This window comes from Stegostoma tigrinum, chromosome 28 (assembly GCF_030684315.1).
Source record: "Stegostoma tigrinum isolate sSteTig4 chromosome 28, sSteTig4.hap1, whole genome shotgun sequence".
NCBI lineage: Eukaryota > Metazoa > Chordata > Chondrichthyes > Orectolobiformes > Stegostomatidae > Stegostoma > Stegostoma tigrinum.
This window is the reverse complement of record NC_081381.1, coordinates 39,452,305-39,478,041: the sequence shown is the minus strand read 5'-3', so window position 1 is coordinate 39,478,041 and position 25,737 is coordinate 39,452,305. Positions and strand designations below refer to the sequence as shown.

The 25,737-nt window shown below is 39.3% G+C and overlaps 1 protein-coding gene across 1 annotated transcript in view; it reads right to left on the bottom strand.

Moving 5' to 3' along the window:
- exosc10 (exosome component 10) overlaps positions 1–25,737 on the bottom strand; it is a 57,538-nt gene that overhangs the window by 6,346 nt on the left and 25,455 nt on the right. The window contains exons 14-23 of the mRNA XM_048561400.2: positions 21,547–21,658; positions 18,290–18,340; positions 17,918–17,993; positions 11,772–11,869; positions 10,600–10,695; positions 9,596–9,670; positions 8,036–8,138; positions 7,146–7,219; positions 3,067–3,235; positions 696–763 (exon numbers count right to left, since the gene is read on the bottom strand). Coding sequence (XP_048417357.1) covers positions 696–763; positions 3,067–3,235; positions 7,146–7,219; positions 8,036–8,138; positions 9,596–9,670; positions 10,600–10,695; positions 11,772–11,869; positions 17,918–17,993; positions 18,290–18,340; positions 21,547–21,658 — 922 coding nt within the window. The remainder of the gene's footprint in view (positions 1–695; positions 764–3,066; positions 3,236–7,145; positions 7,220–8,035; positions 8,139–9,595; positions 9,671–10,599; positions 10,696–11,771; positions 11,870–17,917; positions 17,994–18,289; positions 18,341–21,546; positions 21,659–25,737) is intronic.

The following is a 25,737-nucleotide window of genomic DNA, read 5'->3' as shown; positions in this document are numbered from 1 at the left end:
GCCTCTTGACTTTATGCTTAAAGTTTCCAACTGCTTTTGTTTCTTCCTTTAATTTGATCAGTTTTCGTTCCTTTAGGCCTCATGCTGGGATACAATGCCATGGGTATACATTGTTAAGAAGTCCTTACTACTTTGCTATTTTATCAAACTATTTATTCTTCATGAATGACACTGGACACTAAATCCTAAAATCCTTGAGTCTTGAAAGGGTGTTGTGCAACATATACTGAGATGTACTTTTGGGGAAGATCTCCATCCACCAAGTCTTCAAATCCATATCATGGCAGAAAACCAATAGTACAACTGTATGTTTCTGGCATTCACGCATCTCTGTGCTGATGCTGGAGGGCAAGGCAGAACTGACAGGATAACATCTTCCCAATTCCATTCTAACACCTATTCTGCAAGGTGAGCATGCAGGATACAGGTGATTACAAGGATCATGTCCTGACATGCAATCACAAAGCCAAGATTGTCAGTTTCCAAATAGCTTCTTTAAAATGAAGAATAAAAATTTTTAAAACAAGTTTCTACTGATCTTCAATGACAACAGCATAATCCCTACAGGATTTACAAGCGTCAGTTCATTAAAAATAAAATGAGTTGTCTCAATGTATGAGTGGCCTTTATACATATAAGGAATAAACGCTTGTAAAATGGTGCAATTTATGTCATATTTATAACAGCAATTTTACCTTAGAATGAGGCACATCTGCTTCATAATTGGGATCAAACTGTGTGGATTCTTTGGACTTGTTGCCAGCTGGGAAGGGTGAAAGTATTGTAAAATAAATGAACATTTTACATAATAAATACATGTATTTCCCATCAGTTGAGCTTTTCCTGTTATAAACTTGCTTACCTGTGTTTACAGGCAAAGTTGAACAAGTTGAAGTTGAACCCTTTGAAACCCCATTACTTGAAGGCATAAACTTGCTGGGGAATAATTGGAGGATGTTGGTCACTCACTTCTCTCATCCAAAACTGTCATGCTCCAAGCACAGACACGCATTGAAAGCTAGACATCATGGAAGGCATCACAGCTCAGCCTACTCCTTCTCACTGGATGTGTGCAATTAGAGACAACGATCTGACAAGAATCCTTATGTGGTGATCAGGAGCAGAGGCATGCAATGAATTTCCTGCGTCCCAGTCGAGGTGGTTGAGGCTAGTCCTGTTTCCCCCCCCTCACTGTGCTCTCAGCTGATAGAAACTAAGTTGGTAAAAACAAAAAATTGAACCTGGGATTTTCCTAATCTGTATGTTTGGTACTGGGTGAATGCCAACACCTAGTGATTCATCACACAGGAGCTGCGCTGCCTTTATAGAAGTGAAACCATATTAACACCAATTCGCTAACATTTAACGGCTGATTCTTATTTGTCCAGGAGAGTTAATGCCATGGATTCTGGAAACTGCACACAGTTTATCATGGCTACAGAATTAACAAAATGCAAGTTTTACCAGGTTGAATTTTCCCCAATTTGCCTGAGTTTCTCAAATCTGTACGTTTAACTGTTTGATTTCTTACTTTATTGCACAAGGTGGAAGATTCCATCTCAATAGGGAGAACTCATCATAATAATTGCTGTTGAATGAATCTAGCAAACAGGTGACAACTGTTAAAGTTAAAAGGAAGAGTTCTGGTGGTCCAATAGCAGTGTCCCTACCTAATCAGCCAGGAGGCCCAGCTTCAATTCCCACCTATTCTGCATCAGAAGAGGTTGATTAGAAAATAGTATCTTAACATTAAGGGTAAGCAGGAGATGGCTGTTACTTTGCTAACGAATTGCCTGTGAACATATTCAAAGAGGAGAAAAGACATTTATGGTGTAGTAGTAGTGTTCTATCTCTACAGCAAGAAGGCTGGGTTCAAGTCCCACCTATAGAATAACTACAAAAACAGAAACAGGCCACTTAGACTATCGGAGTCTGCACTGGCCCTTCGAAGAGCATCCCACCCTCTCTCTCAACTCTGTATATTCCGAGACACAAGGGCAATTTAGCATGGCCAATCCAACTAACCTGCACATCTCTGGACTGTGGGAGGAAACGGAAACATCTGGAGGAAGCCCATGCAGGCACAGGCAGGATGTGCGAACTCCACACACACACACACACACACACACACACACACACACACACACACACACACACGTCTTGAACCTAGGGCACTGCTGCTGAGAGGCAGTAGTGCTAACCACTAAACCACCTGCTCCAGAGGGGTGTAATAAAGTCCCTGAAAAGGTTGATTAGAAAATATTACATAAGGACGAGACGGCTGTGACTGGGAGAGGACTCTGTGAACAAGTTAATAAACTGTTGCAGAGAAGTTCCAAGACTTGTAGATGAAATAAAAGCCCAAGGTTGAATCCATTCCACATCTGCCAGTGGCAGTGTATTTAAATGTCAAATGATTAAGAAATGCCTCAAAACCATTGGGCAACATTCTACTTTATGAATCAGCATTACACTGTGTTGCAATAGCAAACATTACCGAAGGGTCAGTGCCACAGTGACTTGATCATTCTGCGTGCAGAGTCAGGGAAAGTGGGGTTGCACTCGCAAGTGAGCTCCTGATCTCAAACATGGCTCATTGAAAGCTACATGTAGTCCAGACACTTCAAAAAAGGGTGAAAAGGCAAGTGCGGGGGGGGAACTGATGCTTTTGCTTAAAATACAATCAAGATATGAGTGTACAATGGATACAATTTACAGGTATTCCCTGTATTGTGAATGGGTTGTGTTCTGAAGTCAGTTTGCAAGTCAATTTGTACTCAAGTTAGAACACAATGCAAGATAGTTAATGGTAAAGAAAATATTTATATGACAAGCCTCTAAAATTAAACTGCTGTATGGGATTCATAAATTGAAAGTTTGTAAATCATAGACCCCCTACATAGATACAAAATCCCTTCTTGTGGTCAATGAAAACAGACTACTCTTTGCCAAGCTTCACCTGCGGACTCCTGAGGGAGGACATAACATGGGATTACCAGGTGAAGGTCAATCTGGCACTAGAATAAGTCCAAGAGTATTAAAACTGAAGGTTAAGCTAGGGCTGACCTGCAAAAACTTTGAAATTGGACTTGCTGTAATCGAACGGTTTGACGTTTTTGGGATTTTTTGGCTCCTCTGTTCCTGATTTTGGCTTCTTCTTTTCTGGAGGTGCTGTTTCAGTTCCTGCTCCACTCTTTGCTCGCTCCCTCTTCACTGATTGCTGTTCTGCTGCCATCTAAGAGGTGGGGAGACATGCTCAAGAGTTTAGATATAGACTGGACAAACACCTTCTCCCAGCCATTTAAAATCTTCGCAAAAGTGACTGTGTCATGTAATACCTAAAAACAATCTATGAGGCACACTGTTTTTGTAGAATGGAGCCAATGTATGAGATATTTAAAAGTAGGACACATGTTTTCTTCATGTTTTAATATTTGTATCCTAAACATTGAGTTTGTGATTTGAATAGACTTGCTGTGGTTGGTTGGTTGGCTCGCCCATTACTTTACAGATGTTTCATTAATCTGCTGGGTAACAACACCAGTATAGCCTCTGATAAGCACTGTAGTATTTTCCCACCTGGTATTTAAACTCTGGGGTCTGTTGGAGGTGATTAACTCATTTCCCATTTGCCCTTGCAGTGGTGTGTATACAGAGTCTAATTCTTTGTGTTTATTGATAACCTTGTTGGAGGAGAACCAGGCCTGTCGGAATCCCTGTGCTAGTCTCTGTTTGGCTTATCCTAGGATCCTGATATTGTCCCAATCAAACTGGTGGTCTTCCTTGTCTGTATGTCTGGAGACGAGAGTGTATTAGTCATGTTGTTTTGTTGCTAGTTGGTGTTCATGTATTCTTGTAGCCAGTTTTCGTCCTGTCTGTTCCAATGTAATATTTGTTGCAGTCTTGCATGAAATATAACGTTAGTTCTGTCCATTGTGGATCAGGGATCTTTGGTTCTTGTTAGCAATTGGCATAGGATTGATGTAGGTTTGTTTGCCACTCTGATGCCCAGTGGCTGTAGGAGTCTTGTGGTCAGTTCAGATATATTCTTGACATATGGTAACGTGACAGGTGTGTCAGGGCATACTGTATCTTCCTGTTCTTGTTTGTGTGATAGGTATCGTCAGACCCAGCTGTTCGGGTATCCGCTGTCTCTAAATACTTGGAGGTATTAGAATCCCAACAGTATGGAAACAGGCCCTTCGGCCCAAAACGTCCACACCAATCCTCAGAGCATCCCACTCAGACCCATTTCCTTATAACTCACCTATTCTAGTCTGGTTCACAATTATTCAGAAACCAAGGTGATCTATTCTGATGTTAGGAAATGTAAGCTTCTTATCAGTGGAGGCAAACAAAACAGGATGCATGGAGCATTTTATTACCTCTGTAAATTTTAGGCATTAAGAAAATATCCATAAAAGTGCACTCTTCTTTGTTTTGGCACAGTTCTGGGTTGCTGCAGTGCGTTGTGGCTTATTTGAATAGTGTTTTCATGCAACTCCGATACAGTACCCCGACACACTTGTGGTCAGTACAGATACATTCTTGATGTATTGTAACATGACAAGACTCCTACAGCCACTGATCAGACTGGCACACAAACCTACATGACTGCTAACAAGAACCAAAGGCCCCCTACCTACTATGGACAGAACCAATGTAATATACAAGATTCCATGCAAGGACTGTGCCAAACATTACATTGGACAGACAGGAAGGAAACTGGCTACGAAAATACGTGAACACCAACTAGCAACAAAAAGACATGACCAATACTCACTCGTCTCCATACATACAGACAAGGAGGACCACCAGTTTGATTTGGGACAACCTCAGGATCCTAGGACAAGCCAAACAGAGGCAAGCACAGGAATTCCTACAGGCCTGGTTCTCCACCAAGAAGACCATCAATAAATACAGAATTAGATCCTATATATATACTCCAGTGCAAGGAAAAACCGAAAATGAAGTAATCAATTCCAACAGGACCCAAAGTTTAAATAGCAAGTGGGAAAACACAAAAATGCTTCATCGGAGGCTCACTATGATGTTACCTAGCACGGTAATGAAACATCTGCAAACTAACGAACCAGCTTGGCGAGCGAACCAACCACAGCATCCACAACCCGAGCTACAAATATACTCAAGAATATTAGAATAGACTTGGTTTTGCTAAAGGAAAGGTAGCAAAGGGAAGATAACACCAAAGCACTTTTAATATCACAGCCCCCAGGGCTGATGAGAAACAAAACCAGGTCAGAATCAGACAGGAAAATATGAAATCTAAAACTATAAAAACATACAGTATAAAGGAGAGACAGAAAAGTATAGTGTGGGTGACCTTTCCAAATTGATGTGATTATACAAGCAATACTACACATAACAATGAGAATCTGTACCAGGATCAAGTATTGACGACTCTATCCAGGTTAGAGATGGACAGAGGCTCCAGATTTACTTAGTACTGTAATACAGGTGAAAATGTACAACAAAAACAGAAAACACAATAGACAAGTCAGGCAGCAACTGGCGAGAGCTCTAAATTTTGCGGAAGCATCCCTGATACAAATCTTTTTAGTTGTGTTTTTGTGGCAGGTGCGGCCTGATCTGATTAATGCCATTCATGTATTGTGCTGTTTTCTCACAGAACTTCCAGTTTGATGTGATTAAAAATACTTCTGGTAAAAACCACTTATTTGCTGGTTGAGCAATACTGTATTGCATTAAATTCGAGGGCCTCGTTTTGGTAGTGACCTTTAACTTCTGAGCCGTGGGTGCAAATAAAAGCTGCGATTGAAGGATACAGTTTGGATGTGTGCGTTTGGGCTGTCCAAACTAAGTTTCTACTTGGGTCCAGCACACAAAAGCAAGTAGAAGAGGTAACCCAGCCGACTGAAAGTGGAAATGAGAGACTGCAGCAATAAGTTCAGTTCTTCTGAGGTTACAATTGAGGCACAATGTTAGGGCTAATGAGGGTAAATATTTACTTGTTATTGCTAAACCCAATTCTCACGAACGTTGAGTGGCAGAAACAGAGTGTCCTATTTTCCACGACCAAACTCCTTGCACAGACTCCAACATAATGTATAAAAATACATCTCCTCCCTTCCCTCTTGCTCCCATCCCTACCAACCATCTGACCACTCACTTCACCCATGGTTGGAGAAGCAATTTTATGCAACGATGCTTAAATATAAGTCTGGTGCTTAGCAGTTTTAAACCGTCCCTTTTGTGTTACTGATGGGATCAATAAAGCTATTACTAGGAGACAGTGCTTAAGTACGTCATATAAAAACACTGCAAACATCAACACAGGAAATCAATCTTGGGAAAATCTGTTCATTATGCCTTGATGAAAGAATCTGTGCACTTTTATCAAAGCCTAATTTAAACAAAGATTGCCTTATTTTGAATTAAAATAAAGAGAAACAGCTGTGTGCAGCTACACTTTCAGTACAAACAAAGGTACCAAGTATAACATGAAAATAGATAACACATGAACAATGCTCAGCAATAGTCATTCTTGGTTCTGACATTAACCTGCAAAGCTGATAGATCCAATGTTACACCATGGCCGCTAACTATGTGACGAGGACTGATAAGTTCATTTTTTTCAAAAAGGCAAGCAGTGGTGTTGCCATCTCAATATGCGCTGCATCATTTAGAGATTTCTAAATATATTTACAGCACCAATCATATTTCGCTCAGCATATTCTTCCTGAATGCATTGTTTATCACTGTAGCACATCCTATAGTAAGTAGCTCTCTCGAGACTCGAAAATGGCAAGATGTGTCATTTTTGCATTTGACCTCTTCATACATTCTATGTCCTTTCAAACCCAAATCTGTTTCTCTTCATACCTTTCTGCCAATCTCTTTAGGGCATTGGCTCCAATTTTATCAATTTAAAAAAACCTCTTACCTTCCAACATTTCCTTCAACAGATTGTTCTACGTTCCAAAAATTCTGCTTGAGCTATTTATTCAGTATATTTTATATACAGTAAAGATAGCAACAGGTAGGAAAACTCCTTCGTGTTGCATACATGTAAATATCAAATTAAAGCATCAGAATTGGTACATCTTCAATTGGACCTAAACTAACTAAGCAGACTTAATAATTAGAGAAACGAATGGACTTACAGCAGCCTGCTGTCTGACTGAAGGGATCTCTTGTACTTCAGCAATATAATCCTGTTTTATCTGTTGTCGCACAACTGAAAGACAAATACATTGTTCTCAGACAAACAACGATTAAGTTCTCTCCTTCACAGCTCCGTTTCAGCAGGCTTGTTGCATGTAAATGGCTATGAAACAAGGCAGTGCAACTGCTATTATACAGAACAACACACAACCTTTAGTTGGAAAGGAGAGTGTTTTGGGTTCTCACGTTAGAATGGTTTTATTGGGCAATGACAAACACAGCAATATTATCACTACAGATAAACGGGACTATGCTGCAAAAAAAAAGACTGGGTAGATGTAGGTATATTTCCTATGATGAGCATATTCGGGAGCTAACTAATCAACTGTAAAATGAAGAGAATTGAGTGTATAGGTAAGGAATCCAGAATAAGGAGGTAAAGCCCTAGAATTTGAGATAAATCAGTCATGTGGCAAAAACAAATTCCACCCGGTAGGCAGAATATAGAACACTATTACTAAGTAAAATAACTGCAGTGCAAGAATGTGAATTATTCCCATTAAAGCATTACAGAACCAAGGCAAGTAAATGGAATTAGGACACAGATCAGCCAATAATCTATTTGGAAAATCAGAACGGGCCCAAAGAACTTAATTATCTAGTCCTGTTCTTGCATACTATCGATGGAACTAACCAAAGGCTCATGTACCCAGGTGGTGAATTGTGGACAAAAATGATGCACAAACTCTGCAGTTCAATACTTTGTTATGGTTAATTCTGTTGATTCAGTTTTGTGATCAAATGTCAAAGGAACAACAAAAAATAAAAAGAAAGCCAGTCTCAGAATTTTGATAGATGCTGATTGTGTACATTGATTGTTTCTGACAACCTTCAGGCTTCGGTGTGTCCTTTGCTCCCTTGGTTTGTTCTTGCTTTTTGATGGCCTCTATCTGTAGATGTTCCTGACTCAGCAACTTCCACCTGTTGCTGACCTGAAATTACACAAGAATAAAAAGTCTGGACTGTTTGATGTACACATTTCACCAAACTACAAGTCTGAAGCATCAGTGCCTGCTATTTTAAAACAAACAAAATCTTCAAACAGATCTGGTAATTTTGTTTAAACTATCAATTACTATATGATTGGGCTGTCATTATATTGCCACTTATGAGTATGGCAATGATACAGCAACACAGAAGAACTCAACTAATTGTCACAAGCTACAAATTAATGCAATACAGAACATTCCCCCATTTCTCCAATTCCAAATTTGCTAGTCGTAACCAACAGAATGATCAAATAAATACATAGTGGGAAAGAACTCAAGGTCCTCAATCAGCTTCACTGATAGGGGCATTTACACTGCTGGCCATTGAGTTTCCTGTGCAAATCAGTACCCTTAAAAGCTGAGTATTATTCTCTGACTGGAATGTTGCATTATTGATATTAGCTTTTGTGCTGTGCCCCCAAAGTAGTGGTCAGTCAGTGTTTTATTCATTGTAAAATAACACCGAACTCCATGGACCTTGGGCGTTTTTGTTGTGGATCTACTGCAAATACTGTTGAGTTCAAAGGACTCTTGTATTGTACTAACACACTTCGAAAGATCCACAGAAAACACCATTGGACATTTGGGATTTCCTACAATACTGGCATGCTCCAAGAGGACCTGCTATAAAAAAAACTGCATACTTCCAAGGGGAAACCTGTAGGAAACTGCATAATCCCAGAGGGCCTTTGTAAATTTAAGTATCTTTCTAGGCAACATAAGAAACAAATACACACATAAATACTAGCACATACCCTAGGGACACCCTGTAAATACTGAAACACTCCCTGGGATCATGCGTAGATAATAAAACAATCCCTGGGAACTCCTTATAAGTACTGAAATACTCCCAGGGGCTTCCTGTAAATAAAGGCACATTGTGAGGGGACCTTCTATAAATACTGGCATACTCCTGATGACCCCCATTTTCCCAGGTCCCCTGTAAATACTGATATTCACTTTCCTTAACTTCCATGTGCAGTGTATTTACTCAACATCTAATAGGGTCAATGTGAAATAAGAACCACTTCCCAGCAACAAAGAGGATGATCTATTTGATTTGCAGGTCCAAACACCTATGTCCAGCTACTGATGCTTTCAGGCTGTAATGTAACCACAGTTTTCTGGTGTGCAGGTCCCAAAATGCAAACATGTTTTGGGTCAGAAAGGAAACTTATTTCCCACAGCTTTTGAAACTGTTGTGACATTTTAAAACTTAATCCAGCAGAGATAATCCATTTCAATGTTTCCAAAAGTTAGCTATGTGGTGCATGTGCATTAGTCAGATCTCACAAACTCTGCATTTTGACTATGCTTCTGTATATATAAACTTGGCAGCAATTCAATGTGAGTTCAATCATTTAAATATTAATGAGCCTTTAGTTGCCAGTGGTACTTACTTCATAGATCTTGGTGGAAGGGTCAAACTTTGCTGCTTGTGAGATGTACACATTACTGTCCTTGGAAGGTAAATACTGCAAGAAAAAGGGAAAAAAGTCATCTCTGAAAAAGGCCATCTTGACCATCATGTCTGCGCTATCTTTGTAGGGAAGCAAGTCACTTAACGATCCCTCAATTTCTGTAGCCCTGCAGATTTTCTCTCTTCAGATACTGTAATCAATCAATTCTGCTTCAAAACCCTCATGTGGCAGAGGCTGCTCCACATTTGCAGATAGTGCATTTGAGATAGAAAAAAATGTTTCGATGGCACACACACTTCTTTTGCTAATCACCTTAAATCAGCTTACTCTGGTTCTGGATCCCTCTGCCACAGGGAACAGTTTTTCCCTATTTACACAGTCCAGAGGTGTCATAATTCTGAAAGGCTCTATCAAATCCCTTCTCATCTCCAAGGAGAACACCTACCAGCCTTATCCCTGCCTCCTTGACCTGGCCATCTTCCCTGGACTGACCAACCCCCACCTACACATAACCTTTACTGGCTCCATTCCCCACCTCTTTGACCTGTCCGCCTTCTCTCCACCTATCTACTCCTTTATCCATCTTCCATCTGCCTCCCCCCCACCTCTCTATTTATTTCAGAATTACCTTCCCCTCTGCCATTTTTAAAGAAGGGTCCGGACCCAAAACATCAGCTTTCCAACTTCTCTGATGCTGCTTGGCCAGTTGTGTTCATCGAGCTCTACACCTTGTTATCGCAGCACTTACTTGGCACTGTTTTTGGGAATATTAGACTAGAACAGATATTAACATCCTTGCTAGACTTGGACTACAAATTTCACATCTAGCAATGAGTGTCCTATGGAGCAAAGTGTGCTAAAACCTGAAGAGGAAAATGGGAGTTCTAATGAATTGTTCCTATTCAGCACTTCTTTACACAGCTTATGAAATAAAAATATATATAAATACTTTGGAATATACAAATTCCAGGAGGCCAGTTTACCATTCTGAAAGGGTTTTCAAATGATTCTAAAATAGCTCTCGCTTTCTGCTGCGCTGCTGTCAATGTTTCATGTTCCTTTTCAGTTAAAGGAGAATCCTGAGGGAGAGAAAAGTCAGTTAATCTACACTATATTAGTGTAAAACACGATGAAAATTTTGGACAGACTTTTAAAAATTAACGTTTAATTGACATATCTCCTATTGCCTAAATAGTTATCACTGTAATTGTTATGAACATTGTTTTGATTATCAGAATAGAGCAAATCTGGGATCGTGCGATAATGAGATGTGATATCATGGTATTGCATGTCATCATCATCTTGTTTTCGATTGAACGAAGTAAAGAAAAATAGACAAGGCTATGGGCTAACACTGGGAAATGGGATTAGAATAATTGGCTGGTTGACAACAATATGCTTATTTTAAGGAAGATTTTGACAATTTTTCCAACCATTTTTTCAAAGTAGTTCCAATGGGCCAAAGGACTTTTTTTCCTGTGCTGCTAACCTTTCTATTTCTAAATTAACCCTGGTTGGTCCATGTATCTCTAATGTACAGAACAGATGAGTACATCTGTGATTTTTATGCAACTACTAGCAATTTCTTGAGGGGGGGGGCGGAGGAGAGAGACGGGCGGGGGAGGAGGAGAGAGACGGGGGGGAAGGGAGGCTCCTTTTCCTGAGGATGGTCCATTTACATCCTGGAATGTTGGACAACAACATGAATTTATTCAGGTGATTGGTCCTTTTAGTGAGATACAGGAGGACCTCTGATGCCCATAAAATTACAACAGCATTAGGCAGTCCCTTCACAAGTCTGGAAATGAAATTTGTATAAAAATATGAAGAAATTCTCTTGGGCAGTCAAGATTTTGCGGATACAATGACTTTTTTTGAGTCTGCCATCTCTGTAGCTGTTCACAGTTCTAGTTGTCTTAGTATTTTGAAATAAAGTTTGGTTTTATGGTTAAAGCAGCTAATATAATTCACTTCTCAGGATTTGGGGAAAAAAATCTCATCTCTTATTCAGTAGCTTTGCTGAGGGTCATTGAACCCCACAAATAAACTAGTTTAAAATCAGCAACTAGAATTTTCAAAAGGACCACAAACACATTATACTACATTTCAGTACACACCAGTAATAGATCAAACTTATCAGAGCAGAAACACTTACATCAAATATAGTAACTACTGCTTTGGCACAGGTGAGTGTTAGGCTCATATGGTCATCCTCCAAATCAGGGAACAATTTACTGGTTTGTACCAGTGACACTAAAAGCAAAAAGAACAGTTGATTTGATTGATTTATATTGGAGCTACTTTGGAGAAATCCCACCATCTTTTACCTTAGAGTGTTGTTTGCGTTTAAAGGAAAACAGATCTTAATTTAAAAAATGACAGAATGGGTGGAAGCATTGTTGGAGCATGTGCAGGTTTACTGCTGCTGCTTGTCTATACTCAGTGCTTGGGAAAACACAAGCCAGAGTCAAGCGCTCAAGTCTGGTTCTGAATGTCAGTAACATGTTAATGTTCATGAACAGTTCAGATGCCCAACCATTTTAGCACTGTAGAACATAGGTAAAACCAATGTGAAAGCTGCAAAGCCCAGGGTGCATTTCCCATCTTGGTGTGCTCCTGAAATACTACAGCAACTTCCATAATATCAAAATGTCATAGTTTCATTTGCAATTAAGCAAGTGGATAAGTATTCAATTACTTCATATTATTTTCAAAATGTGATCCAATTTACTATTCAACCAAGAGTCAAGTGCTAATTGTTGAATTATGTTGGTTTTTTAAAATTTGACTAGGGTTCCATAGAAGTCTGCGATGTGCAATTTACGTAGCTCAAAGTGACACCAAGACCATAAAATTACAAAGAATAAAATAATATATATGCAGAACAAACCTACTTTAACTCCCTTTCCTGGTATCTTGGTGCAGACAATTTAAATGAGATTAATTCAAATATTGAAACAATAAAGAAATTTATGATGAATCATAATAATAATTCAAGCTCACATAACTTTATGGAACACAGAATCCCTACAGCATGAAAGTAGGTCATTTGGCCCATCAAGTCCATCCCAAAGAGCATCCTGCCTAGAACCACCCCTTTACCCTATCCCTGTAACCCTACTTTTCACATGGATAATCCACCTAATCTGCATATCTTCTGACTTTGGGAGGAAACAGGAGCACCCAGAGAAAACCCACGCAGACATGGGGATATTGTGCAAACTCCACACAGACAGCTGCCTGAGGCTGGATTCAAATCCGGTTGTTCGTGCTGTGAGGAAGCACTGCTAACCACTGAGCCACCGTGCCGTACCAAGTTTGAAAAGGAGCAAAACTACAAAAGGAAATGTGATAGACTTGCTGAATAAGCAAGGCAACACATTATTGTGGAACAATAAAAAAATTATCAACATTAAATTTAGACGATACTTGAAAGCGATTATCCTACTTGTTCAACAGCACTGCCCTGAACATGTGAATAACTAACTTCATCTTACCTGATATATAACATTTGCTACTAACACTTTTACTTGTGCATATGTGCCAACTTCTTAAACTGATATAGGCTAAAAAAGAACAGGTGCTAACCATTTATGGCGACATTTTTGAACCCATGTAAACGGCCAATCCAAGATGTTGGTGGGCCACATGGCAGGGCAACACATTAATTTGCATTATATGCTCAATGATAATAAACTGTATTATCAATATTCCTTCATTAGTAAGTACCTTGCAAACAAAAAGCAAAAGCTAGAATTGAAAAATGTTAAAACTCGTTTTAATTTGAAGTTCATAATCAGCTATTTGACCTCAGCTGTCCCAGTCTATTCTTGACAGGTCAAGCACACTCGAATTAACATTTTTAAAAACAAAATACAAGCAGTACAATACAGTATGTACAAACCATGGTAAGCACCAGTATCATAGTTAGTTTTGAAAATAGTTTTCAATGACAATTGCTTCATTCTTGACAAATGTTCCTTCTCCAGAAGACTAGAAGGCTGGCCCAGTAATATGAATAGTTTTTTGTTTGAATTGGTAGCCTATGGAAAATGGTGAAAATGGAACCTGCTGCCTTAAGGCCACATGCAGCCTTTTAGGATACTGCTGCAGCTTTCTGCCTAACTGTCCTAAAATACTAAATCCATCTTCTTCACCCAGACAGTGGTGGATATATGGAATGCTCAGCCTCCACTGCCTTCTAGGGCAAAGTCTCTGGATACTTTCAAGAAAGAGATGGATAGAGCTCTTACAGATCGTGGAATCAAGGGTTATGGGGATAAGGTAGGAACAAGATACTGATTGTGGATGATCAGCCATGATCATAATGAATGGTGGTGCTGGCTCGAAGGGCCGAATGGCCTACTCCTGCACCTATTGTCTATTGTCACCTTTTTAAATCTGTATGCCATTTTTGAAATTTTTACTCGTAACCCAGTCATGTCAAGAACTAAGAAAAGAACATTAAAAGAAGAGAGCAGAGTATTCAAAGAAGAATGGGAACTGCAGTATTACTTAGTTGCTGTGAAAGACAGAATGATGTGTTTGCTCTGCAACGTCATAATTGCAAGTGAAGAAATACAATGCATATCAGCATTATGCAACTCACAAGGACCACAAATATGATTAACTGGAGGGATAACCCCGAAAGCCTGCACTTAAGAAAATGAAAAATCAAAAGCAGCAAGTATTTAAATGATGTCAGGACAAGGGAGTGACATCACTGAAAGCAACTTATAAAGTTGCATGTATACTTGGAAGTAGTAGCAAGCCATTTAGCGATGGGGAAATCATTAAAGAATGCATTGTTGAAGTTGTAGGATGTTTAGTCAGATAAGGCTAATAAGTACAAACATCTCTTTCAGGTGGGACAATAACTGATCGGCAACATAAATTAACCCTCAATGTAACAGAACAACTTCATACAATATGCCAAAGCGAAGGCATTATTATTCAATTGCCTTGGATGAATCCACTGACATTACTGACTCAGCACAGCTGTTATTTTTCATTCATGTTATAACTACAGATTTTCATTGCCACAAGGAATTACTGACTTTGGGTACCCCTGTGGTGAGGACACATGGAATTGATATCTTCACTGTCTTCAAAGGAAAATGCCATGAAGCGCAACTGAGTTTATGTAATTTAGTAAGTGCACGTACAGATGGTGCATCTTCCATGAAAGGAAAACGTGAAAGATTTGTTACGTTACTACAAAAAGAATTGCAAGATCTGGATTTTTGACTTCCTTTCATTGTCTTTTGCATCAAAAAACAGTAGATTTAACAGAGGTTAAGTGAAACATTAAATAAACTTATAGGTATTGTAAACTACATTTGAGCAAATGCATCATGGCATTGCCAATTTCACAACATGCTTCAGCTTGACGATGAAACTTTCAGTGTGGATCTGCATATCATTCTAAAGTGACCTGACTGTCAGAAGGACACATACTTGTAAAACCTTTAATCTTTGCAAAAGCAAATCAAGATGTTTTGAGGAATTGAATAAACCATATGAATTGTCAAAAGAGGATTCCTGCAGAAATGCTGCATTTTTGAGAGATATAATGTCAGAGCAAAACGATCTGAATTTTTTTGCAAGGTAAAACTAAATCTATGTGAGGTGTGACTAAAAATTCAGGAATTTCTGAAAAGCTGATCGTCCTCCAAACTCACAGCTGAACACTTTTCTGAACTGGTAAAAGTAATTAATGAACAGGATACAAGCAAATGCGACCTGAAAGAATACACAGCTGGTCTACGAAAGGTTTGCAGATTTTGAGAAAAATGATCTCACACTGAAACTAGCTTTTCAACCACACCTGGTTTTTGTTTCCAAAGCACCTGATGTCTTACAGATAGAATTGATTGAACTCTCAGAAGATAATATTCTGAAGTCTCTATTTGCTAAGAAGGATCCCATTGAAGTATGGGAAACTGCCATTGAATAGGATCTTGGTTAAATAAAATACGGCTTTCCAATGTAAAAAGGTTGCCCTCCCCCAGTCTAATCTATTAAACACCTCTATGCTGGTAGCATTGGACATTCAGCTTCCATAGCTGCCACTTTTGTAACTTCTTTCATAATACTGTGCACTGGTGGGACAAAAGGTTCAGCATCATCACTAGTATTAGGTGTGGCACACAAAGTTATTATTTTACACCTGATTTTGAGAAGATGACGCCATCTTCAGCTACGTCAAAAGGTGAAAATCCATTAAAGTTGCCATCATTACCTTCAAACAAAATTGCACACAGTAATTTTTGGTTGTTTCCTCCTTTCCATACCCTAGGCTTTCTTCACGATACTCACTGCTTCAAGTAATTCTAATTCACCCGAATTAAGCAGGACATTTTCTTAACTTCCGCAACAGCAATAATCAAAACACATTGTACCCAACCTAAATCGACATGGGACAAAATGTCAGTAGCCCTGGGCATCTAATCTTTTTGAAAGACTAATTGAGGAGGGTCACTTTCTAGCTTTCTTAAGACCAACTGCAGCCTGCAGTTGAAGATTGGTTTTCTAAAATGTAAAACATTAAACACCACAGATGTCAAATATGTGTGTGGTTTCAAATAAAAGACACGAGAGTTAAACAAAAACTGCTCATCAACTCATCAAGTTACCCCCCCATGTTGATGACAAGATCACAGTGTAAATTACAATGGTGAAGTGAGAAACAGATCAGGTCTTCATTGCGTGGTTGACAAACGCAGGATGTCAACTTATTTGGGGTCAAAATAAGTGGACTGTTCTGAACCTATATATTGATTCTTTTTTCAATTGAGGCCCATAATTTCCTCTGGTTATTCATTAACATTTACATTTAAAATTCAGTCAAATAACCTATTGTGCTCTGTAATTGGTATACAAATATTATAGACTGAAAGATTTTTATTTGCATAGCTTTTTCCATAACATCATGGAGTTTTAAATTGCTTTACAGCCAATGAAATACTTTTGAAGTATACTAATTATTGCAACGTAGGAAAATACAGCAACAAATTTGCATATGGCAAGATCTCTCAAGCAGTAAATTGTTAATGATCAGGTAATGTTTTGAATTGTGTTGATCGAAGGAGAAGTATTATCAAAACACCGTGATTAACTCGCCTGTACTTCTGTCGTGGGATGATTTATGTTCACTTTAAGACAGCAGACTTGGCCTCAGTTTAACATCACATCCAAAAGACCCCCCAAAAAACTCCATCAGGTATGGATTAATATGATAGTCTAGATTCTTATGCTCAATTCCTGAAACATGATTTGAATCCACAAACTTCTAAATCAAGAGAGGAGAGTATTATTAAATGATCTATGGGTGAAATCTAGTCAAAATTTCTTTACAAACCCATGTAAAACAGTCACTATATGTTTTTGACAAAGATTAAAATGTTTAAATAAATGTTATTATGTAAATACACTTAATCAATGTGTCACCGGGAAAAAAAAACAAGTCCGTTCAAAGGACATTCCTAAAATTCTTGGCACTGAAATGGTATAACAAAAGGGAAAAAAAACCGAAATTAGCTTCTCAACTCTTATTTACTTTGGGCTAGTCAAATAACACAGGACCTTTCTGGAATTCATTACAGTCATTACCAATTTAAGTATAAATCCTTTGAAAACTAATAATACCTTGGTTTTGAAGATGTTAATGTCACATGATAAATGTTAACAAGCATATCTGGGAGTTACAGTCTGTGCCATAAAAGCTCCTCTTTGCTCCAATACGCTCTGCCTCTCAGGCTCTTTGGCTGAAAGGCCATTTTTGCACAACATCATTTCCAAAGTGGTCACAACTCGGTGAATTCACCCTGTTGTTCTCCTAAATTACTTCAAAACACCAATAAAATGGTCTTTCAGAAATGGCCAGAACAGAAGTGATTTAATTCTATCAATAAGTGTGCAAAGTACCTCAAATTCTTTAACATATAGGTCTGAGAGACTCAGGAAAAAAAAAGATTTTTTTTGAGAAATGTACCACTTTAAGAAATGGACTTATCCATGCAGAATTGATTTGCAAGGGTTTTTTTGTTTAAGTACAAAATTCATTGTAGCAAGTTATCCAGCTGTTGTCACTAAAACTGGAACAAGTACCAAAGTCAAATGTCAAGAAGAATTGGACAGCAGAGAGGGGAGAGAGATTTCACCCAGAGCGCAGAATCACAGAGGAAGAGTGACAAATCAAAGTGGATGAGGACTGGGGAGACACTACTGGTGAACTGAATCTACAGTGCCCAGAAGCAGCTCTGAAATGGTCAAATATAAAAGCTACAACCCTTTACCTACCTGAGCCATGAACAAAGTGCACATTGCCTGACAAGTGGGAACTATCATGAGGTCCAAAGAGCAGGTTCTCAGTTTTCTGCAAGAAATGAAATTATGGTAATATCTCCCTGCTTATCATGAATAAACATTGATTTATTATCAAGCAGCCCATTACTTATTAGATTAAATTTTATAGAAATGACTAAAGATACCTCAAGTAAAGACAACCATTTTTCATCTTAGGCAACAAATAATAGTAGCTCCTTAAATAGAAAGTAGCAGGCTATATACACACACACACACACACACACACACACACACAAAAACAGTACATTGTTATGATGAACTCAAAATGTTAACCAAAAACTAGATCAAAATGGGTCAAATACTTACATCTGCCTTTAGCAAAGTTCTTCTCTTCTGCTGCAGTGGTGCTGATTCTGTCTAGAGGAGAAAAAAGCATTAGCGAGTAGGAGGATTTTTTTTCACACTCTAAATCATGGAGTTTCCATCATTTTAGAGAGATCTATTAAAAGAACATTGACCTATAAATGTATTACAGTGCTTCAGATACATGCCAAATGTAAAGAAAAAGTGAGCGAGGTGAGAGAAATAAAAAATACACTTAATAATTAATGCAACAATATGCAACGCTAATAAACTGAAACTATCATTCCTATGAACAAAAGCATGAGGTTTGCAGCAAACCCGGATATACATACACTTTTGTTGGAAGCAGTTTCAGGTGGGTTTATGTTAAATTTAATAGTGAGCTATTGCTATTAGTTAGAAGATGTGACACTGACAGGTCACTAAATTCTATAATAAGAGGGGTAACTTTAAGAAATTTCTTGAAGAAGGGGATAGACAAAGGGAGTTAGGAAGTTGATAATGGAGGGCATGGCCACCAAATGCCAAAAGGCCAGAGCTGGTGGCCATAAAGACCACATGAGCCAGAGGACATTAAGAAGAGATTGGGAGGAGTGATGCCCTGAAGGCATTACAATCAAGGAAGGTAATTTTTAAATCAAGGAGCAACTTAACTAGAAGACAATATAGGTCAGCAAACACAGGAATGATGGGCAACTGAGGCTAACAGCAAATTAAGACATGGGAGAGATTGGAACGAGCACAGGTTCGCAGAGGATTGTTACAGACCAGACCAGACTCCCTCAAAATATAATCAAGGAGATAGCCTAGCCCCTACCCTTATCTTATTTACAGGAAAGTGTAAGGGGTGGTGTTCCAGATGTGACTCAATTGGTCAAACTACTAGGCTTTAAGCAAAACACACTTCATTCATACAATACAGTTTTATGAAAATAAAATAGATTTGGCATAACTTTAACTCTATCGAAACAATTAACAAAATAATACATTATTAAACTACTAATGATCAAGTGTCCAATAAAGCTGCATCTCAAACATATTGTTGACAAAGGCAAACTCAGCAAAGCTGCATGTGAGAAAATCAGTTATCTCCAGTCCAGGAGAAAGAGTCCTGTAAAAAGCAACCCAGCAGCAGAGAAAGAACTCTAACTTTTAGATAAAGCCCTTTCTGCTACAGCTATTAACTTCCAACCCCAACATCAAAACTAAAATGCCAGGTCTGTGTAAGCCAGACTCCACCCACTCATTTTTCTTATGTCTAATGTTTAAGAAAAAGCACTCGAAGAGCTCAAAGCTGTTTACCCAATGCTTCTGAAACAGACATTTTGTCACCACTGGCAAAAATTCTTCGCAGAAGAAACAGCTCAGAACAAATCCCTCTTAAAGGCACAGTACCATCACAGAATGCTAGGACTGACGATCATGAGTACTAGAATAGATAATAAATAAAATCATCAATGGGAAATGAGGTTTCAGTGTCAGGCTGGGTGATTCACTGAAGATGGAAGTAGACAGACTTGGTGATGGAACAGATATTGGTTTGGAAGCTCAAATCAGAAGCCAGGTTTGTAAAAGTCTTGATCAAATTCAGAAAGTGACCAGGGAGATATATGATGGTTGATGCCAAATTAATGCAGTTGTGGTAAAAACAGATGTTGTTTTTGATTATCCCAAGATATTGAATTTTTTTTGTTCAGCCAGTACTGAATGTCAAACAAGCTCCACAATAAGTTGGAGGCAGTCGTGTGGTGGTGATGTAGAATTGGACAGAGTCAGAGTCAATCTACTGATGAAACCTGGTATTGTATCCTCAGATAATGTTTATGAGGAGAAGAATAATGATGAGAAATAGAAGGTAATCAAAAATAAATTCTTGGGGGGTTGCATGTGTAACAAATTATTAGCAGGAACAGAAGCCATTGTTCGTGATTCAGTAGTTATGACTGGTAGACAGGGTAGCAAACACTTGAGGACAACCCCACCCAACTGGATGAATGAGTAAAGGTGTTGGAGGAGAATAGTATGACCAAATATATAAAAGGGTTCAGAATGGTTGAGAAAGGCAAAGTGGGATAGCTTACCATAGTTATTAGCAGACAGGATAGGAAGATAAAAAACAGAAACAGAAGCAGAATTAGACCTTGAGCCTGCTTCACCATTCAGTACAGTCCCAGCTGAATGTGGAACAACTTCACTATGCTGCCTGGTCCCCAAAATCTCTCATTCCTTAGATTAAAAATGTATTAACCTCGGTTTTTAATTTACAAAATAATGAAGCATTCAAAGTCATCTTTAGAGGCAATGCCAAATACACAATTCAAAAGGGGCAAAGGGTTATGGAGAGGGAGATCCATTACCAAATTGTGTACCAACAACAGTGGCTTCAGTTTCTCTTTATTCCAGTCTTTTCTTGGAGATTTCCACTCTACTTTGTCAGAACTTTTGTATGAATTTCCCCATAACACTAAGTCCAAACCTGATCTTCAGGTGTTCTGCTTTCCATCTTTGCTATTTCCCTTAGACCTCCACTAATAACTACTTGCATGGCCTTTGTCTTTTATATGGCATCTTACTGAATGCTTATTAGACCCTGAAATCTTCAGTGCCTCTAAAAGTGACCTCAAATGATATGTCAGATCATCCACTAATCAATCCACTTGTATTCTGTGTCTGTTTGCTTTCTCTCCTCTGCTCATGTATCAGCCCAGATTTTATTCTTCACTTCAGAAGAGCACAAAACCAAATTTTAATACAAATAGACATTTCCAGTATTTTTCAGTTTTGTTTCTCAACTAATCTAGATCCAATTCACAACCTGTAGGATGCAAAGAAGATTTACACTTGGTGTTGTTGAAAGTATGATTGAAAACCCTTTGCATGCTTTTATAACCTTGATACAAATAAACCAAAAGATCTATCACACCCCATCACACAACATGACAAAATAGCCATTACGTATTTTAGAACTGGGTAATCATTTCAAGCTTTGCTGTAATCAAAATAATGTCACATTCGATAAACAAGACAAATAATGGGCCTTCTATGCATACATGCAAGACAAACTAGGCTGGAAATCAGATGTTGACAAATCCAATACGAACACTTGTCAGTGATTCCCTGACACATTTCAGGATTGATTCATATATTTAGGAACTTCAGGTACGGGTTCTAATAACTTCTGTCTGGTACCTATCATCAATTCTTCATCAAAACATTGTATTGCATGCATGGGATGGAGTTTAAAAAAATCAGGCCATTACCTTGAGAAGAGGCATTTCGCGTGCCTGCTGGATCAGGAGGTGCAGTTCATTGATTTGATGGCGAACCAATGGAGGAACGGGGTTGCAGCAAGCTATGATCCCTTGAGGCTCTCTAAGGGGGTGGGGTGGAGGGAGAGAACGGAAGAAAGTTGTAACCAATCTGGACTGGAAGAATTCTGAGATTTAGATTATTACAATGCTTGGAACATGTTACAACTGTTACTGTGCTTCAAAAGTACTCTATTGACTGTGAAGTGCTTTGACACATCTATGGTCATGAAAAGTACTATAAAAATGCAAATTGTTTATTTTCAGGAATTATTAAAAAATTTAAGAAGTTACAAATGATTCACTTATTTTAAATACTTCAGAACAACAAATCACAACAGTCATCGTTCAAGAAATCACCATTTGGCCAACTGTGCCTGTTCCTGTCTCTTGAAATGAGCGTCATAGCTTTCCCTTAACTCTGCACGTTATTCATATGTAATAATTATCCAATGCTCTCTTGAATGCTTCAATTAAACTTACATCCACCACACTGCAGGCAATGCAATCAAGAACTGAGCAACTTGCTGTGTAAAGAAGTTTTCTCTCGCCTCGCATTCACTAGTTTTGCAAATCACTTTAGATCTATGCCCTCTTATTCTTAAACCTTTTGAGCAGGAATAGTTTCTCCCAGTTTGTCTCCAGATTCCTCATGATTTGAAAACTTCAGTTAAATCTCCTTCTAGCCTTTTCCTTTTCCGAGGAAGACCGTGCCAACTTCTCCAAACGAACTAAAATTTCTAATCTCTGGAACAATTCTCAAATCTTCTGCAAACTTTCTAATGCATTCATATCCTTCATTAAAGTGCGTTGCCAGAAAAAACACACCTTGCAAATTTCCCAAACACAACATATTGTGATGGAAAACCTTATCAAAGCTGAATGAGAAAGGTAAATATTCATTAAATGCAGACCACCACTATGGGGACTCTTATATCTATTACAAACTGAACTAGATTAGCCTGGATTCATTCTGCCAGTTCAGTAGACCAGCGCAGAGACACTCTCACTGAGTGGGTGGTTAAAAGTATTTGGTGGAACTCTCACCTGAACCCAACAGTTGTGAATTCAAGTTCCAATCCAGGGCCTGAGACTGACAACTGATGGCAAAACTGAAGATTTGTCACACTGCGACAGGTGCCCACTTTCAGATGTGATGTTAAAGCAGGACTTTCCAAAAAGTGTTGTGAGCTGAAGTTTTGGAGCCGTGAACTCCAAGACAACAGTGGCGACTGACTAAATTATAACAGCTCTCTCCTACTCACAAGGGTTGTAACTATTTTCAAGCCTGTAAAGCATTGTGTGGCAGTTTTTTTAATCTACAAATTGACTCCCCCATTTCACTTGTTACAACAATCACAGCACATGTTGTTGTTGACTCAGCCAGCATTTGTGCCCGTTCTCAGCTGCCCTGGAGTTGGTATTGAGCTCTCTTTTTGAACCGTTGCTGTTCTTTGGGTGTAGTGATACCTACAGTGCTGGGAAGAACAAAGTTCCATGATTTTAAACTCAGTGACAGTGAAGGAACAGCAAAACAGTTTCCGTCAGAATAGTGTGCAACTTGGAGAACCAACTGCAGGCAATGCTTCCAAGCTTTTCTTTTTATTCATTCACAGGATAAGGGCATAACTGGTTGGACCAGCACTTATTGCTTATCCCTGATTGGCCAGAGGGCAATTAAGAGTCTGCCACATTGCTGTGGGTCTGGAGTCACAGTTTGTAATAGATGTAAGAGTTTCCATAGTGGTGGTCCGCATTTAATGAATGTTTACCTTTCTCATTCAGCCTTGATAAGGTTTTCCATCACAATATGTTCTGTTTGGGAAATTTGCAAGGTGTGTTTTTTTTTGCAACACACTTTAATGAAGGATATGAATGCATTAGAAAGTTTGCAGAAGATTTGAGAATTGTTCCAGAGATTAGAAATTTTAGTTAGGCCAGACCAAATAAGAATGGAAATTTCCTTTTGAAAAGGATATTAGTGAACCAGGTGAGTTTGTCAACAATGGGTAATGGATGAGTCATCATCATTAAGATTCTTAATTCTAGATTTTTATTGATTTCAAATTCTCCTATCTGCCATGGTCAGATTTGAACCCAAGTCATCAGAATATTAAGATAATAAAATGTGAGGCTGGATGAACACAGCAGGCCAAGCAGCATCTCAGGAGCACAAAAGCTGATGTTTCGGGCCTAGACCCTTCATCAGAGAGCGTCAGCTTTTGTGCTCATGAGAAGCTGCTTGGCCTGCTGTGTTCATCCAGCCTCACATTTTATTATCTTGGAATTCTCCAGCATCTGCAGTTCCCATTATCTCATCAGAATATTATCTGGGTCACTGGATTAACAGACCAGCAATATTACATCAGGCCATTAGCTCCCCTGAAATCTGCGGCCCTTGTTTTTCTGGTGGCAGATGCCACGTGTTTGGAACATGCTATTGAAGGAGACTTACTACAGTTCATCTTGTTAAATGTACACATTGTTAGCACTATGCATTGGTGATTAAAGCAGTGAATATTGAAGGTGGTAATTGAGGTACCAAACAAATGGGTGTTGTTTGGCCCAAAAAGTGTCAAACTTCTTGATTGCTGTTGGAGCTACACCCATTCAGACAAGTGGTGGGGCAGGAGGGGTATTACTTGTGGTAGAATTCATTGCCTCTGACCTGCCCTTGTAACTACAATATTTATACAGTTGGTTCAGGTCAGTTTCTGGTCAACAGTAAACCTTAGGGGTTCAAAGGCAGTTCCAGTGGCCATAAAGCTGGGATGTCAGCGGGTCTTAAAAAGTATTTTGTCTTTTTTTTAACATTTAAATACTGTTGTGTTTGCTATATTACAGTGGTGATGATATTTTAGAAAGATTTCACTAATGACATTTGGGACATCTGATCATTGTTGACAAGTGCTATACATTCAAGCTTAAAACCTATTTCCCAATTTAAGTCCCAACTTATTCTGATTAAAATTTGTACAACATACATATCAAACAACTGACTGACAGAATACTGACTTGAAAAACTTTAATTCTCGAGTGCATGTAAAATAGGAATTCAAACAGTTAAGAAGGAAAAAGGTATTTCAGTTACTATATGCATAAAATTGTGCTGGTCGTTATTTCAATTTCACAAAGCAAGTTTAATTATGTGTTAATAAAATGTGAGGCTGGATGAACACAGCAGGCCAAGCAGCATCTCAGGAGCACAAAAGCTGACGTTTCGGGCCTAGACCCTTCATCAGAGAGGGGGATGGGGGGAGGGAACTGGAATAAATAGGGAGAGAGGGGGAGGCGGACCGAAGATGGAGAGTAAAGAAGATAGGTGGAGAAGGTGTGGGTGGGGAGGTAGGGAGGGGATAGGTCAGTCCAGGGAAGACGGACAGGTCAAGGAGGTGGGATGAGGTTAGTAGGTAGCTGGGGGTGCGGCTTGGGGTGGGAGGAAGGGATGGGTGAGAGGAAGAACCGGTTAGGGAGGCAGAGACAGGTTGGACTGGTTTTGGGATGCAGTGGGTGGGGGGGGGAAGAGCTGGGCTGGTTGTGTGGTGCAGTGGGGGGAGGGGATGAACTGGGCTGGTTTAGGGATGCAGTGGGGGAAGGGGAGATTTTGAAACTGGTGAAGTCCACATTGATACCATATGGCTGCAGGGTTCCCAGGCGGAATATGAGTTGCTGTTCCTGCAACCTTCGGGTGGCATCATTGTGGCAGTGCAGGAGGCCCATGATGGACATGTCATCAAGAGAATGGGAGGGGGAGTGGAAATGGTTTGCGACTGGGAGGTGCAGTTGTTTGTTGCGAACTGAGCGGAGGTGTTCTGCAAAGCGGTCCCCAAGCCTCCGCTTGGTTTCCCCAATGTAGAGAAAGCCGCACCGGGTACAGTGGATGCAGTATACCACATTGGCAGATGTGCAGGTGAACCTCTGCTTAATGTGGAATGTCATCTTGGGGCCTGGGATGGGGGTGAGGGAGGAGGTGTGGGGACAAGTGTAGCATTTCCTGCGGTTGCAGGGGAAGGTGCCGGGTGTGGTGGGGTTGGAGGGCAGTGTGGAGCGAACAAGGGAGTCACGGAGAGAGTGGTCTCTCCGGAAAGCAGACAGGGGTGGGGATGGAAAAATGTCTTGGGTGGTGGGGTCGGATTGTAAATG